General features: G+C 36.5%; 1 protein-coding gene across 5 annotated transcripts in view; it reads right to left on the bottom strand.

Moving 5' to 3' along the window:
* AHCTF1 (AT-hook containing transcription factor 1) overlaps positions 1 to 15,216 on the bottom strand; it is a 47,635-nt gene continuing 32,419 nt past the window's right edge. For 4 of the 5 annotated variants that reach the window (XM_058165021.1, XM_058165001.1, XM_058164992.1 and 1 more), the window contains 10 exons: positions 13,450 to 13,654; positions 13,128 to 13,325; positions 11,245 to 11,647; positions 9,296 to 9,404; positions 9,034 to 9,140; positions 6,075 to 6,250; positions 3,326 to 5,369; positions 1,673 to 1,806; positions 1,052 to 1,155; positions 1 to 470 (listed from right to left, as the gene is read on the bottom strand). In XM_058165021.1, coding sequence (XP_058021004.1) covers positions 266 to 470; positions 1,052 to 1,155; positions 1,673 to 1,806; positions 3,326 to 5,369; positions 6,075 to 6,250; positions 9,034 to 9,140; positions 9,296 to 9,404; positions 11,245 to 11,647; positions 13,128 to 13,325; positions 13,450 to 13,654 — 3,685 coding nt within the window. In that variant the 3' untranslated portion in view covers positions 1 to 265. The remainder of the gene's footprint in view (positions 471 to 1,051; positions 1,156 to 1,672; positions 1,807 to 3,325; positions 5,370 to 6,074; positions 6,251 to 9,033; positions 9,141 to 9,295; positions 9,405 to 11,244; positions 11,648 to 13,127; positions 13,326 to 13,449; positions 13,655 to 15,216) is intronic. The other variant, XM_058165031.1, reaches the window with a different exon arrangement.

Genomic DNA, 15,216 nt, shown 5'->3' with positions numbered 1-15,216 from the left:
TTAAGTATACATTTTTATTTAACATTCCTAAAATATTTATTTACATATTATATAAATGTACGAAGTATATTATAAAATAGAAAACTGCATTGACTGAAGAAATCACACTCCATACGGAGTTACTTATTGAAGATCTTTAGTTCTCTGAAAATTTACAATAATTTATATAAATTATCTTCCAAATTAGATGATTTTTTTCTTAATATTCCACACAAATGTAATGACTTTACAAATATTGGTGTACATCACACATTTTTAAAAGCAGTTATAGCATCTTCTTCCGTACAACTGGCTTTGGGTAGCTAGACAGTCTCTTTTCCTTCCTACGCACAGTTTTTTGAACAGCTTTTTCTGTTTTGTCCACAGAATCTCCTTGCTTTCGTTTGGTTTCATCTGCAGGGGTGCCAAAGGGTGAAATGAACTTGATTTCCATTGCTGGGGGTGACCAACTACTGTCTTTCCCTAAGATTCTGTAAGAAAAGAGAGCATTTTTAAAGCTAATTTAATATATCTGAATACACAGTAACAAATCAAGTTCAGAATTTACACTGCAAAAAGTAAATATTAAATATATCAATGGGCCATCTTTCATACACACTAATTTTGAAACATATTTTTTCATTTATACTATTTTTGAAGCAGGATAGTAAGAATATTGATCTATGGTATTAGTGAAGACTCCTGAGATTACAGTGAAAAGCCAAGAAAAAAAACAAAAAAAGCCAAGATTATAGAACAAATCATCCAGAATTCTCACTTGTCACAAATGATCAAGCTCAAATTATCCTCTTTGGATACATTATATAAGGAGTCATCAGCTATCTTGAAAAGATTCTAATTATGAAAAAGATGGCAAGAAAGAGAAGGAGAGGACAATAAGCAGCAAGGAGGATGGACTCAATTATAATGGTGAGGACTGTACCATTGAAATAAGAGGTTAGGAATAGATTGTCACAGAAAAAATGTATGTGGTCTCTAGCAGCTTAAAAGAACTTAATGTGACATAATCATTTTCTTAAATAACTACTTTAGAAAAGAAACCATTACATACTTTCTTGTTTTTGTTGTTTTTGACCTTGTAGCTCTGCTTTTAATATTTTGCTTTTCTAAAGTCTCTACTGAAACAGCATGCTTTTCTTCTTTAACTGGTAATTCCTAAGGACAAATAATATTAAAAAGGCAAAAACAGGAATGCATTGTCTCTATCCCCCAGCTTTTAAAAGTTTACTTTAAATCCAAAATAGATAAAATCCCACAAGACCCTTAGTGATACAAAATAATCAAAATGAAAGGTATCTTCCAACTTTTGGTTAAAGATGATCAACTGTTACCGTGTTTCCCCTGTCTTATATTTTTTTGAACCCTGAAATAAGTGCTTGGTCTCATTGCCATGCGCTCAAGAGCCCAACTGGGCTTATTATTATCAGGGGATAACTTTATTTTGGGGAAAACAGGGTAGCAAATTGAAAAATCATAAATAGCGCTTTGGAATTGTTGTCATACTGAAAGTAAATCTTAGAGGGCTAGGAACTAGACATCCAATGAATGGTCTGCTATGATAAAATGATACAATGAGCAGTAAGTTAACAGAATTTAGTTATTAAGTTTGTCTACTATACAAGAAATATCAGAACATTTGAATATATACAGAAGAAATGATCGAATTACTTACCAGATCTTCCACAATCCTTGAAATACTGGACACCTGCTTTTTCCTGGACCTCAGAACAGGGGGTGAGAACACGAACTTAGAAGCCAAATCTTTATCTACACTTTTGAACTGAACAGATGTCACTGTTTTTTCACCTAAAAACAGAAACAATAAACTGACTTTGGAAATAAACATTTGAGGCGCACAACTTCAACTACAATCCTGCATCCAGCAGTTTATCATGTGAACCAATGACAAGGGTACATATTTAGCTGTCCCAGGATGTGTTCAATGGAACAGAAAAAATTAAACCCTGGACTCTGTAATACTTTATGACTCATTCTTGCATAGGTTCCATTTGAACTGAAAACCAAAGGATGGCAACTTATTGCTATCAAGAGTAGTCTGGCAGCAAATTAAGCCAAACCATATTTCCTAAGTAAAAAATCAATACAGGGAGGAGTGATTCATTTCCTTCCCAACTACCACTGATGCTTTGTAGGCTCTTAGAACTATTTTATTTTTCAGAGAAATGTTACCCTTCCTGTTTTCTCAGTTTAGCTTAGAAGCGCTCTTCCTTCAGTTTATCCCTCTTCGTCAGTTTATAAATAGAAGTTACCTCTCTCTTCATTGACAAAAAAAAAAAAAAAAGGATTAGTCAATGGAAAAGACAACAAAACCTGAGACAAAGAATCAAGTGGCATAAAGTCTCTTAAATTCAATCCTTCCCTTTTTTTAACACTGAATTTGGGGTGTGTGGAGGATTTGGTTAGGACTCTCCCCCCACCCAGTTCCAGAAACATCACATCTGAAATTTGTTAACTGGGTGGCTCTTTTTGATCGATTTAATTTTTTCACCATCCCAAACTTATTTGACTCAGCACCCTACTTTCTGATACCAGATGTTATGATGTTGACAAGAAAAAAATCAAAACAGCATGCCTGTCTTTGGAGTGACAGTTCTTCATAGGTTTGTGTAATTTTTCTATTCAAATTCTGGTTCTCTACTATTAGTAAATGTATCAACAATCACAAGCACATTTTTATTCATTGCATATGCTTAAGAAGCAAATACAGGTAGCCCTCAACTAACAATCACAATTGAGCCCAAAATTTATGTTGCAAAGTGAAAAATTTGTTAAGTGAATTTTACCCCAGTTTAGGACTTTTCTTTGTGACATTTGTGTCAAATGACATTTGTTAAGTGAATATTGCAGTTATTAAATTAATAACACAGTTGTTTTGATTTCCCCATTGACTTTGCTTGTCAGAAGGTCGCAAAAGATGACCCTGGGACACTACAACAGTCATAAATGTAAGTTAGTTATCAAACATCCGAATGTAAATCACGTCACCATAAGAGATGCTGCAAAGGCCATAAGTGTGAAAAATGGTCATAGGTCACTTTTTCAGTCATTAAGTGAACTGTTTAAGTCAAGGACTACCTGCACAATTTCTGTGAATTTCCTCTCCCCAAGTCCTTTTAGCCATACCATAAATTACTTTCCTGCAGGACTGTATTTGGAAAAGGCATGGTCTATTTTCAGCAGAAAACATTTTTCTGTGTATGTAACTGATATTATGCAGCACTCTTTCTAGACTTGGATCAACCGTCATGCAGAGCAGACAATTTGATTATCCTATACAGAATTTCTGAAGCAAAATTTCAAGTACCTTTAATTTTTTCTGTGAGTTTAGTAAGAGGAGGAGAAAAATAGAAGGTTTCATTTATATCCAGGGACAGTGACTGTTTTACTTTCTTTGGGGTTAATCTTTCCCTCTTAATGCTACTAGCATGATGTGTCAAAGTTTCTTCTATTTTGCCAAGCCTCAGCCTGGCCACATCTGTAGTCTCAGATTCCACTTCATTATCGGTTGCTAGCAGCAAATGTTCTTCCTCTCTACTTGTCTCTGAGACAGAAGGTAACGTAGTCTTCTTTCTAATACTAGTTACCCTAGCCCGCCGGTTTTCAGACTTCTTTTCTGACGCTACTGCCTCACTTGGCTGGATAACACTTTCTTTTGGGTTAGACTTTTCTATCTTTGTTTTCTCTACACTTCGAGATGTTACTCTTGAAGATCTTCTCTTTGGGGTTTCCATTATAGATGTTTCTAGAGAAGGTAAACATCCCGAAGTTGTAGACAGATGTACAGCCCCACTCCTAGTATTGTGCTTATGGACTGAGGATGCAGCATCTGGAGAAGACAACAGTGACAAGTCCAGTTGTGATTCTGCCGAAACATTCAAAGTATTTTTTCTTGGTCTACCTCTTTTACGACGCGGTGGTTCAATAAGCGATGATTCAATAAGGCCACCTTCTTGACCAGAAACTGATTCCGATGTATCTATTCTTTGTATTCTCTCCTGTTCAGATAGCTGTGATTCATTTGGTTGCATGTTATGTTTAAAAGATGTTTTTGGCAGACTGGTCTTTTTACTTTTACTCTTTCGAACTGGACTAGGTGATGGTAGCTTCTCAGATGTGGTTTCTGCCTGAGTTACTACCTTCAATATGCCATGCTTTCTTCTCCTTCCTCTTTTTGGTGATATGGACAGCTGCTTTCCTTGAGGTTCTACCTCCTGATCTGAAATTACATTTTCTGCAAGTTGCAAGGCGATCGCTTTTAGTTTTGTTGCACTTTTAGGAGTGACTGTCATTTGTATTGTATGATCAATAATAAACTGATTACTATTTTGATTTCCTACTACACTTCTTGTAATTCTAGGAGTCCTCTGGCGAGCAGAAGGTAGGTCACTGCGTGAATGCCCATAACGTTTTGATGCACTTTTGTTTAGTTTTCTAATTCCACTCCTTGTCGTAACAGTTGCCAGAAATGTAGGTGAAACAGGATGAACATTTTCTGAGATTTCCAACTCACTCTTCGTTTCCTTCACATCTCCGATAGGAAAATCAGGAATTTGGAGAATCTGCTGTTCCTGAGGTTCTTCAGAATTATATGGCAGATTTTCAGAAATGTCCATTGTCTTCTTTGCTCGCCTAGCACTTCTCCTTAGAGTGGGAGTTGCTAATATAGTTGGTTTATTTTTCTTTGTCAGTGATTGTTCATTACATGAGCTATTTAGACTTTGGTTTGCCTGATCTATTGAACTTATACCAGGCATCAAATTTTCAATTCTATTTAAGTCTACATCATTATTTGTGTCATGAACATTTTGAATAGGACCCTGGGATAAATTTAATACTTTCTTGCTTATGCTTTCATGAAAAGATTGTTCTATTATCTCAGCTGAAAATTCTTTACTTCTTGTGTCTTTGATTACATCTAACAGATTTTCAGCAATAGCCATTTGAATTGGTTCAGGTACGTAAGGTAGTACTTCAGCAGTATTCTGTGGTATCTCATTACTAGTTACTGTGGACACAGAATTTGTAGTTAGTTCTTTGTTGCTTCTATCCCCTGATTCTGGGCTAGCTGGTTTCAGAGAAGTATGCAAACTTGTAGAATCTTCCACCTCAGCTTCATCATCACCTTCTAATATTAAAGAAAAATTATTCTGACACAGAAGTTCTCCATCTCTTTCAGTAAATGAAGCTTCATCAGCATCTTTTTCAAGCAATTTACATGTAACTTGTTGTTCAACACTGTCACAGCGATACTGAAATTTGAGATTGCTTGAGGAACACAGTTCATTGTATGGGATTTCTTCTACTATAGCTTCTGAGATTTGTTTCTCATGTTTTCCGTCTCCCATCACCTAAAATAGAAAACACAAAAGTTGAATTCCATTACACAGTATTTTTCAAGAAATATAATAGCCATAAATAACTATTCTTCAAAATTTCAGATTTTCTGAAGTTATACTTCACTGGCTAATTCAGCAACCTGTGCATTGGTTTGCAAAATAAGCCCAGCAAAAATGTTCAAAAGGAAATTGCAGACTCTGACTTCCCAAACTTATTAGAAGCTACTGCTTCCTATTTATAATGATCAGGAAGTGTTTGTTATCATTGTATGCATATACACCATGGTTGCCTCCTTTTTTCTTTCCGAGTATTTTTCCCTACAGGCACAGGATCTACTATTTTATTGCAACAGGAATTGACTGACTGGCTTGTCACCCGAGTCTGATGTCATAGACCAACAGAGTGACTGGTCCAAAGTCACCCAGCTGGCTTTCATGCCTAAGGCGGGACTAGAACTCATAATCTCCTGGTTTCTAGCCTAATGCCTAACTACAAGACCTACTGGCTTGTCATCTGTGGTTATACTGTAGTATAGAAATGTTATTGCATTCCTTTTTTATTGCTACTTTAAAAGAGACACAGATTATACAATACGGTCTCAATTTTTATATATAAAAATATTTAGGAAGAAATTTTGGAACCCATACTGGTAACATAGGATTAAATGATGCCAGTTTTCAATCATGTAGTAGTTCTATAAAAAGAAGTTAACTTACATCCACTTTTTGATTTTCAGAGTCAATATCTGGCAATGTTTTTTCTTGCAGGACTATTAGATGTTCCTCTTGGATTGTTTTTTCCAATTCACCTTCATCTATTGCTTCTCTTTCTTCCAGATCATTTTTTGAATGGATACTGGCAATGTCTTCACTATCAGGAATACTGATGACAGCTGAAAAAGTGATTTTATGACATTATTTAATTTTATTGTTTCTGAATGAAATCTTTACTGATAAATACTATGATTAGATCCTTTAACCATATTTTTCGTCTTTTCTTTATAGAAATGTAATAATCAAATTTGTTATTGCCCTTTATACATCATAAATGCTAATATTAAACTATTTCTCCTCAAGAGATAGGCAGAATGAATATTTATTGTGCGAATATTCATCCAATAGCAAGTGGTGCTGAAGTATCTGTTCCACCCTGTAATCACATCTTTTTCAAAAATGAAAATTAGCCCTCTTTTAACTCTTTGTATCAAGATTACAATTACCTAATTTTGTTGTCTAATTTTTGTCTGTTTATACAAGTTTCAAAGTCTGCACACATACAACAAAGCTTTGGGTATTTTTAATCAGCTTCCTTCAAGATATAGGAACAGGCTCTAGGTGGAGCATAGATGCAATAACTTTCTATAACACATCTGGGTAATTTAAAATGCAGATTAATACGTTGGCTTTTGAGTGGTTTTCCATGAAAAAAATGGAAGAAAATATTTTCACTCAGTAGTTTATACTTGCAAAGTCTCACCTTTTCAGGAGATTGTACAAGTATTAAATTTTCATGCTAAAAAAAAATCTAAGACCTACTAATATAATTCCAAGTTTATAAAGTTATAGTTTCAATTTTAATTTGAATAATAAACACTCAATTCTAAGTAACTGATGCTGAAAAGAACTACAGATTGAAGAAGCAGTTCAATGAAGAATTAAATTAAACAAAATCCTTACTAAATTTGCAGTGATTATCATGACCATAAGAGACTGGAATCTCAGTAGTTCAGCAAAGTGGGTATTCATGGAAACTCACGTGACTGTTTTGCTCAACAATTACAATCCCAACACTCTCATTTGCAATCATTAAGCGATCTCCTGGGTCGCAAGGCAGTTGGTTCAAAAGAGCTGCCCGCCAAAGGATTTCAGCATCCTGCAGCTCTTTCAGCCAGCCCAGGCAAACAAAAGGGAGTCCTCTTAGCAAATGGCAGCAGAGAAGATTGTAAATGGTAGTTACATGATCGCTGTTGAAAGTGTGAACAGGCTGCCAAGCACCCTGAATGCAATCATGAGATCACAGGAAGGTAGTGCAATGTTTTGCAATGACCGGAAGTGCCATAAAGCACCTTTTCCAAGCCCATCACAATTTCAGACTGATTAAATGATTGGGTGCAATTCTTAGACAATCTGTATATCTAATATCTTCACTCAAATATAATCTATATCTGGATTCTCAAGTACAAATCATTGAAAGAGCTAACTGACCAATACTTCAGTAGTTCAAGTACTGCAAAACTGAAACCTTTTCTCAGTATGAAAAATCACTAGATTTCATTTTTGACTCAGTAAAGATTCAAAATCTTTTGTGAGTAAAAAAATAATAAAGAAGTAAAAGTATCATGGTATGCAATTCAGTATAAACATATTTTTCATCCTTTCATTTTTACCATTTAGGTCGTTGTGAGAACTACAAAGTTGATGGTTGGGGTGCTACTGATACTGGCACCAAGTATGCTGTGGATTACTCTTGCAAAGAGTGATCAGGAACAACAAAGCAGAAGAAATTCCAGGACCCTCACTGTAAGAAGGAAATACTAAACCTCTGAAGCCACCTAGTTGTTGAAGACCTCACAACTCCCTCCCATGTGGGATTTCCCTACAGCCTGAGGTGCCCTAGGAAGGCAAAGCAGCAAGATCATAATAGCCAGGCCCGTTAGTAGCTGACAAGAAGTGGGGAATGCAGCCTTGTGACAGTGCCTTAGAACTGCTACCCAATCCCAAGCATGCAACATTTTCCTTCTAAGAGAGGGTTCATAGTGTCTGATATCAGCAAGCTGCACAATCACTCCTACACAGACCTATGTGTGAGGTGCCATCTTTTGATCTGGGATACTGGCAAATTCTCCTTCAGCTTTATTTTTACATTCAGTAAAATTATTATTATTATTATTATTTATTTATTTATTTATTTATTATTTATTAAATTTTTATACCGCCCTTCTCCCGAAGGACTCAGGGTGGTTTACAGCCATAATAAAACAACAGCAATATACACATAAAACCATAATTAAAAAACTTATTATACAAATGGCCGAATTAAAACATTAAAAATAAAACCCCGAATTATAAAATATTAAAACATAAACTAATTAAAATCCTATTAAAATCCTATGCCAGTCCGGCGCGAACAAACAAATAGGTCTTCAGCTCGCGGCGGAAAGTCCGAAGGTCTGGCAGTTGCCGGAGTCCAGGGAGAAGTTCGTTCCAAAGGGTGGGAGCCCCCAAAGAGAAGGCCCTGGACAAATGGACAAGCAAAACTGCTACTTTCTCCAGCAATACTTTTTGCTAGCTTACTCTTTCTTAAAATCTTGCTGTCCTACCAAAAATGTTTTGAAAGGCTGCATTTGGCCCATGCAGTTTAAGATCCCTGATCTTATACAACGACACTGTAGAATCTGAACAGCATCAATAGAGAAATTAATGATAGAAACAAAAAATACTTCGAGTTATCTGTTTGCATTAATAATTGAAATAATGAAATACTAAAAAAGCTAATTTTAAAAAAGCTATTAACAAGATATAATTGTTTAGGTTAACAGATTTTAGACATGTACATAGAAAGCCAATCTTGAAAATACAGTATTATGCTTCCAGCATTTTATCTCTCCTGAAAGAAGATGTGAAAAGAACCACTTCATACTGCTTGTTCCATTTGTTTGATATTCAAAATACCTACATTCTCCATCTGCTCCTTCCACCTTTTGAACTTGGCTGTTTGTTTCAGCAAAGATTCTGTTGTCTTCCAACAATGGTAGCATGCTGGATTCTAGGGGATTAGTTGCACTATACAAAAACAGAAACAGATTCATGCATATAAAGGGCCATTCTTTTTAAGATTCTAAAAAAGATAAAACTTTAAAAAAAATTGTATACTATTAATAGTCAATTTAAATTTTAAAGCAAACTACCTAATCTAAAATTATACGGGGCATATTTACCATTCATTAGAAGGAAAAAAGCAGACTTGGTCAATCTTCAAATGATCCTTTGGAAATGCTTCATTCTCAGGAAATGAGCCACATTTCTTGTCATCCTTTTCATCGGATTCTATGGACAGTAAAAGTTAAAAATACTGTATTCTCAATAATATTTTTCCACAAATATTAATTCATCTTTTTTTAAGGCATAAATCTACCTCCTGTTTTCCAAGCCACAGAGGCTCACATAATACTGGTGGAACTTAATGTTCTTACTCAAGTTACAACAAAAAATGAATGGAAGTCAAAATGTTTACCTTGGCTTAGCTGACAAACCCTGTCCTGACCCTTCCAAAACCTCAGGAACATGCAATATATCAAGACTGAATTGGCTCTAAAAGACTGAGGCCCAAAGATCTGACTAACCGTGCTGAATTTATAGTTCAGCTGGGCTATTTACTATGCTCACTGGTTTCTAGTCCAGTACTCCATATTCAATTTATAAGCATAAAATTTGTATAGAGGTTAAAGCTGCATTTGATTTTTTGGAACTGCACTGAGGATTGCATCCCAAGTAATAGGTGGGCCCAAATTATTTTAAATGTAAAGATGATTAGAATTCATGTATTCATTTTCATTAAATTAATATCATGTTTCCCTGAAAATAAGACCCTGTCTTATATTTTTTTGAACCATGAAATAAGCGCTTGGCTTTATTGCCATGTGCTCAAAAGCCTAATTGGTCTTATTATCAGGGAATGTCTTATTTTGGGGGAAACAGGGTAGATCAAAATAATATTTTTTAAAATTTGGTTTTAACCTCACCTTTAGATAAACTTTGAAGAAAGCAGGAACAATATACAGCTGTGTCACTGCTTTTGTCTTTTTCAGCATTTCAATGGTTTATTGTGGGTGTAAACCCAGAAATTTGAAAACCATGAGATTATAATTTAGCATTATGTATGACCTACTTTTCAATAAACTATGGTTGTGTTTTTAGCACAATAGGCGAGTTCAATCAGCCTAAAGAAAGTTCTGTGTGTGCCAAATATTTTACCAACAGTTTGATCTCTTACACACAGAAATGACCTCTTTTGGCTATGATGTGCGGATAATAATGCTGTATCAAATTAAAATATTGCTTGTTCTCCAAAGAGGACAACATATTCATGTCTATCAACATAGGTGATCTACTACCATGGGACACTGAAATGGCTACTATTATTTGATTTTATTAATAACTTTTATCTTAATAAACACAACAAAAGGCTCTTAGTTTCTCTGCATAATTCCAGGATAAATATTTTTATTTATAGTTCAAGATAACAGAAGAGTTGTCTAGTGCATTTCAGATGTTTTGAGAGAAGGAGAGGAAAAACATACCGGCGGTCTTTTGCTGTTCCTGGTAATTCTTTTTCTTAACCCTTATCTACTATTGTGGCCCACAGTATTTTAAACAACTTGCTTTAAATCAAAGTACTACGTGGCTATGCAATGGTGGGATACAACACATTCCCTGGTTTTCATATACCTTCTACTAGTATAAATTCTCAGGAGCCTGAGTGTTCCTTCCTAGGCCCCCTTCCCTTTTTTTCTGATACAACAAGTGTCTTTTTTTTAAGTTTAGATCCATCTGAATTTCCCAGACAATACCACTATCAACATTTTATAAAATTATACTTTTCTATTAGATATGACATTGTTTTAATTCAGACTTTTCTGCCTTCCTGAATTCCAAGAGTATAAGGATAATCAGCTTACTAGTGAGTATTTTGTTTCACCTTCGAAGGTTCAAATCATAGATAACAGAAACAAATGTAAGACAATATATCTTCTGTTTGGAACACCAGTTTTACCAGTGTTCAAAAACCAGAGAAAAATCAGATGGGATCTCTGTTCTGATTCAATATGACCAGCCGTCTTAGCTCCTTTTCATCATACCTGTGGATAATCAATATCATTATACATACCAGCTGATTGGTCTATATTTGCAGATGTTTGCTGTTCCATTAGAAGTTCATTTCTTATTTCAATTACTTCTCTCTCACTTGATTCTGGTAGGTCTACAATTTCTCCAGAGGAAATAGCAGTTTGTTGAGAGTCCATGAAGTTACTGTTTCCAAAGTCAATTGACTTTGCAACATGACATTCTAAAGTAATGTATGCTGGTTTCACACCAGTGTCATTAATTTCTTTGGAGTCTTTAGTTTCATTCAACTGACCACTTGTTATGCACTCTGATGGTTGGTCTCTTTCTTCAAGCTCTTCTTGAAAGCTGTGACCTGAAATTGAGGAATTGTCTCTATTCTTAACCCAATTTTCTTCCATTTGAGCTTCAAGAATATATTCAGATGTATTTGCATTGTCGGTCTCCTAATAAGGAAAAGAAAATAAATAAATAAAAGAAAATCTGACTATACAACATGAGATCCAGAGTACTCCACTATCCACAATGTAGATATGTGTGGCTTATTTGCATAGGTTGAATTAAAGTTAATAAGTAAATTACAATTTATTTAAAGAACTGCTGATTTTAACATGGAACTCCGTGTCATGTGAACATATTGCTTAGTGATGGCAAACTTGGCAGCTGCTCCTCATATATTTAACCACCTGTCTATATGGTTAAATATATCATTGGGGTGCTACAGGTTGTTAGGGGAAGCTCTGGGAGGACTAGCACAGGCTTCACACAAGTTGGGGTATTGCTGAAGTGAGATGGGGGGAAGAACAAAGGGGAAGAATATGCTATACTCAAGGTTTTCTCAGTGCGCTGCAGGTCTGAAGTTGCAAGGACTCAAGCTGCAGCATGAAGCCCTTCATGCAGAACAATGTGATGAGCCTCTGGGTACACTGGGAAGCCATAGTCACCCCAGCCCAGTCCCAGCTGCCCTCACCACTCTGCACTCCAAAGTCTTTGTCACCCTGCTTTTACTCTGCCATTTTTATGCTCTGTTGCTGACGAGGTGTGACCAGCCTGGCCCATTATAAGGCTGCTACTAGCCATCTTTCCAGAGTCTTGTGAGGAAGCTGCTGAGTAGCTGGAAACTCTGGAAAGAAACCCTGGCCAGCAACTGCCTTGCAAAGGGCCAGACTAGGCATGCTTGCTCAGCAGTGGGAGAAAAAAGGTGGCAAAGGTCAGCTAGAGTGAGAGGGGCTGCAAAATTCAGGGAGCCAAAAGAACATGGATGGAGAGGAGATACATGGGGGAAATTGAAGTGCCCCTATAATGTAATCGCAGGCAGGCTGTCAAGCACCTGAATTTTGACCAAGTGATTGTGGGTGCATTGCAACAGCTGTAATTTTGGGGACTAGCCTTACGTGTCCTTGTAAAGCAAACTTTAATGTCAAACAGTTGCTGAAGAATGATTGTAACTCAAGAACTATCTCGATGTCAAGGGGGAATGGGGATGTTTGTTATTTCCTGTTGTATTTTTATCTCTTTTATCTCAACCAACTCCTACTTAATTTTCCTCAAAGCAACAAAGATTCTGTCTAGGGTAATTATTCCCAAAGCACATACAGTTCCAATTCCTGGACAAATTACATGTATTAGATGTTTATACAATGGGCTCTATACTCATATCCCTATCAGAAATCTGAAGTGAATTCACTTTCTCTACTCTTTATTTCATAGGATAAACCCCCCCCCCCCGTTTATTTATTCTTTTCTTTGTATTGTTGTCTTGCTGTCTTTTGTACTGGCTAGATTTTGATTTATATTTTTCTATGTGAGCTGCCAAGACTCAGATTGATTGTAGTGATATAGAAATGTTTAATAAATAAAGATGGCAACGGCAGAGTCCTACCTAGAACTATTGTGTTTAATTTTTCAGCATTATTGCCAACTTACCGCAGTCCATTGTGAAGTTTTGCTTTCTTCCATAAATGATATTTTTGTTTCTTTTGCACGCAGGGGGGGTGTAATAGATCTTCCTGGAGATGTAGTTGGAGTTGCTAAAGGAGTAGTACGAACGCTGGATCTCAATATTGACTGAGGAGTAAAACCAGGGAAGACTGAGGATGATGTGGATGCCAAAGCTTTAGCTCTCTAGGAGAGGACAAAACATCTTAAAAATGTGTAATCTAAAGCTCCGACTTTATAGAAAGTCATCATTACTTCACTTTTCAGCCTCAGAAATACAGGTTTCTGCAACCTACAAAAATCTATATACCTTGACAACAGGAGGTGTTTCCAATAATTTTAATTCTGGTGCTCTTGCAATGTTCTTGGGCAGTAATGTTCTTATGGAGTTTTGAGAACTGGAATGCAGTGGGCTAGAAAGTTTGCCAGAAGCAGAAAACTCTGGTGATTTCAGCTGGCTTCTTCTCAAAGGTGGTGAATCAAGAGAAATAGGTTGGATCATCAAGTCAAGCAATCTGTAAATATTTCAAGGTTTTTAAAACATTAAGCTGCTTTGTATTACACCTATTCCAATGAAGGCATTTTTCAAGCTATCATTTGAAAGAACGTAAGTTACCCAAGCATGGAGAATACACATTACTTTAATTTTTAAATATTAAAAATTTATGAAAAATTATTTATGGGCCTGGAAAGTGGCTCAGGCTGCTAATGCAGCCTGTTATTAACACACAACTGCCTGCAATTACAATTACTGCAGGCTCGAGTCCCACCAGGCCCAAGGTTGACTCAGCCTTCCATCCTTTATAAGGTAGGTAAAATGAGGACCCAGATTGTTGGGGGGGCAATAAGTTGACTTTGTATATAAATATACAAATAGGATGAGACTATTGCCTTACACAATGTAAGCCGCCCTGAGTCTTCGGAGAAGGGCGGGAAATAAATTCAAATTTTAAAAAAAAATACCATCAAACATTTAATTCTTAATTGCATTATGTAACACCCCTGGTCTGACAATTGGATGTCTATTTGCTAAGCAATTCCTGATATATACAGTCCGCACTTGTCTTTGACTGCCTTAGTGATTGATGAGCTAAATCTTTCTATAAGCAATTTAGGTAATAAAGCTTCACAATATGGATAGTCCTCGAATTATGCTGGCAATCAGGAATCAGGACTGCAACTGCTAAGTGATGCAGTCATAAAGCATGACATCATATGATCACATCGTTTAGCAATAGCAATCCCAGGAGTCCATTGCCAGCATAGTTCTAGGACTATGTGCATTGTTAAGTGGGAAGAGGGGGAAGTCCCAAATAAGGAGTTGGGGGGGGGGATGGAGGGCACCATAGGTAAATGCTAAGGAGTTTGGGTGGACCAGCAAGGACAGTGGGCAGGTTTTGGGAAGCATGGATGGGCTAGCACCTCAGCAGACATGTGCAGAGAAGTGTGAGCAGATTAGAAAAGGCAGCAAGTATTGGGAACCATCAGCAGACCAGCAAGGACAGTATAAAGGTACTTGAAAGCCTGTCTAATCAAGGTGTGAGTGCTACAGAGTATGAGGAGATCTCTGGGGTCTCATACTCAGCAGTGGGATTCCTCAGGAGAAAAAGAGGCAGGATTGACTTAAAGGAATGACCTGTGACCTTCCCTGATGTCTTTTTCCCATTGACTTTGCTTTAGAGAAGCCAGCATGGAAGGAGGCAGATGAGATCTTGACAGCAACTCACTGCAAGGTCATAATCATACACTGGGCAATAAACCCTTGGATTGCAATCACACTATCACAAGGATGCTGGGATTGCTGCAACTTCATGAACCGGTACTCCTTTTTCAGCCTCTTTGTAATTTTGAACAATCACTACGTCAAGAACTATATACAATTTCTTGAGGAAGAGCCTTACATCCCATGAGCCCCTGTATTAGGACAACAAAATTTGTGAGAATGCAAGCCTCTCCCCATTGACCAAACAAGTTTGGTTTGGCTGCTGTAGCCAATCAGTGTTTTGGTGTTTTGTTCTACTACTCTACCAGGCAGTGAGTTCTAAAATGAACAACTTTGTTTTGTTTAGCAGCTGTC

The sequence above is a fragment of the Ahaetulla prasina genome, chromosome 1 (assembly GCF_028640845.1).
Source record: "Ahaetulla prasina isolate Xishuangbanna chromosome 1, ASM2864084v1, whole genome shotgun sequence".
Taxonomy (NCBI): domain Eukaryota; kingdom Metazoa; phylum Chordata; class Lepidosauria; order Squamata; family Colubridae; genus Ahaetulla; species Ahaetulla prasina.
The sequence above is the reverse complement of the archived record's forward strand: the minus strand, read 5'-3'. Positions and strand labels throughout refer to the sequence as shown.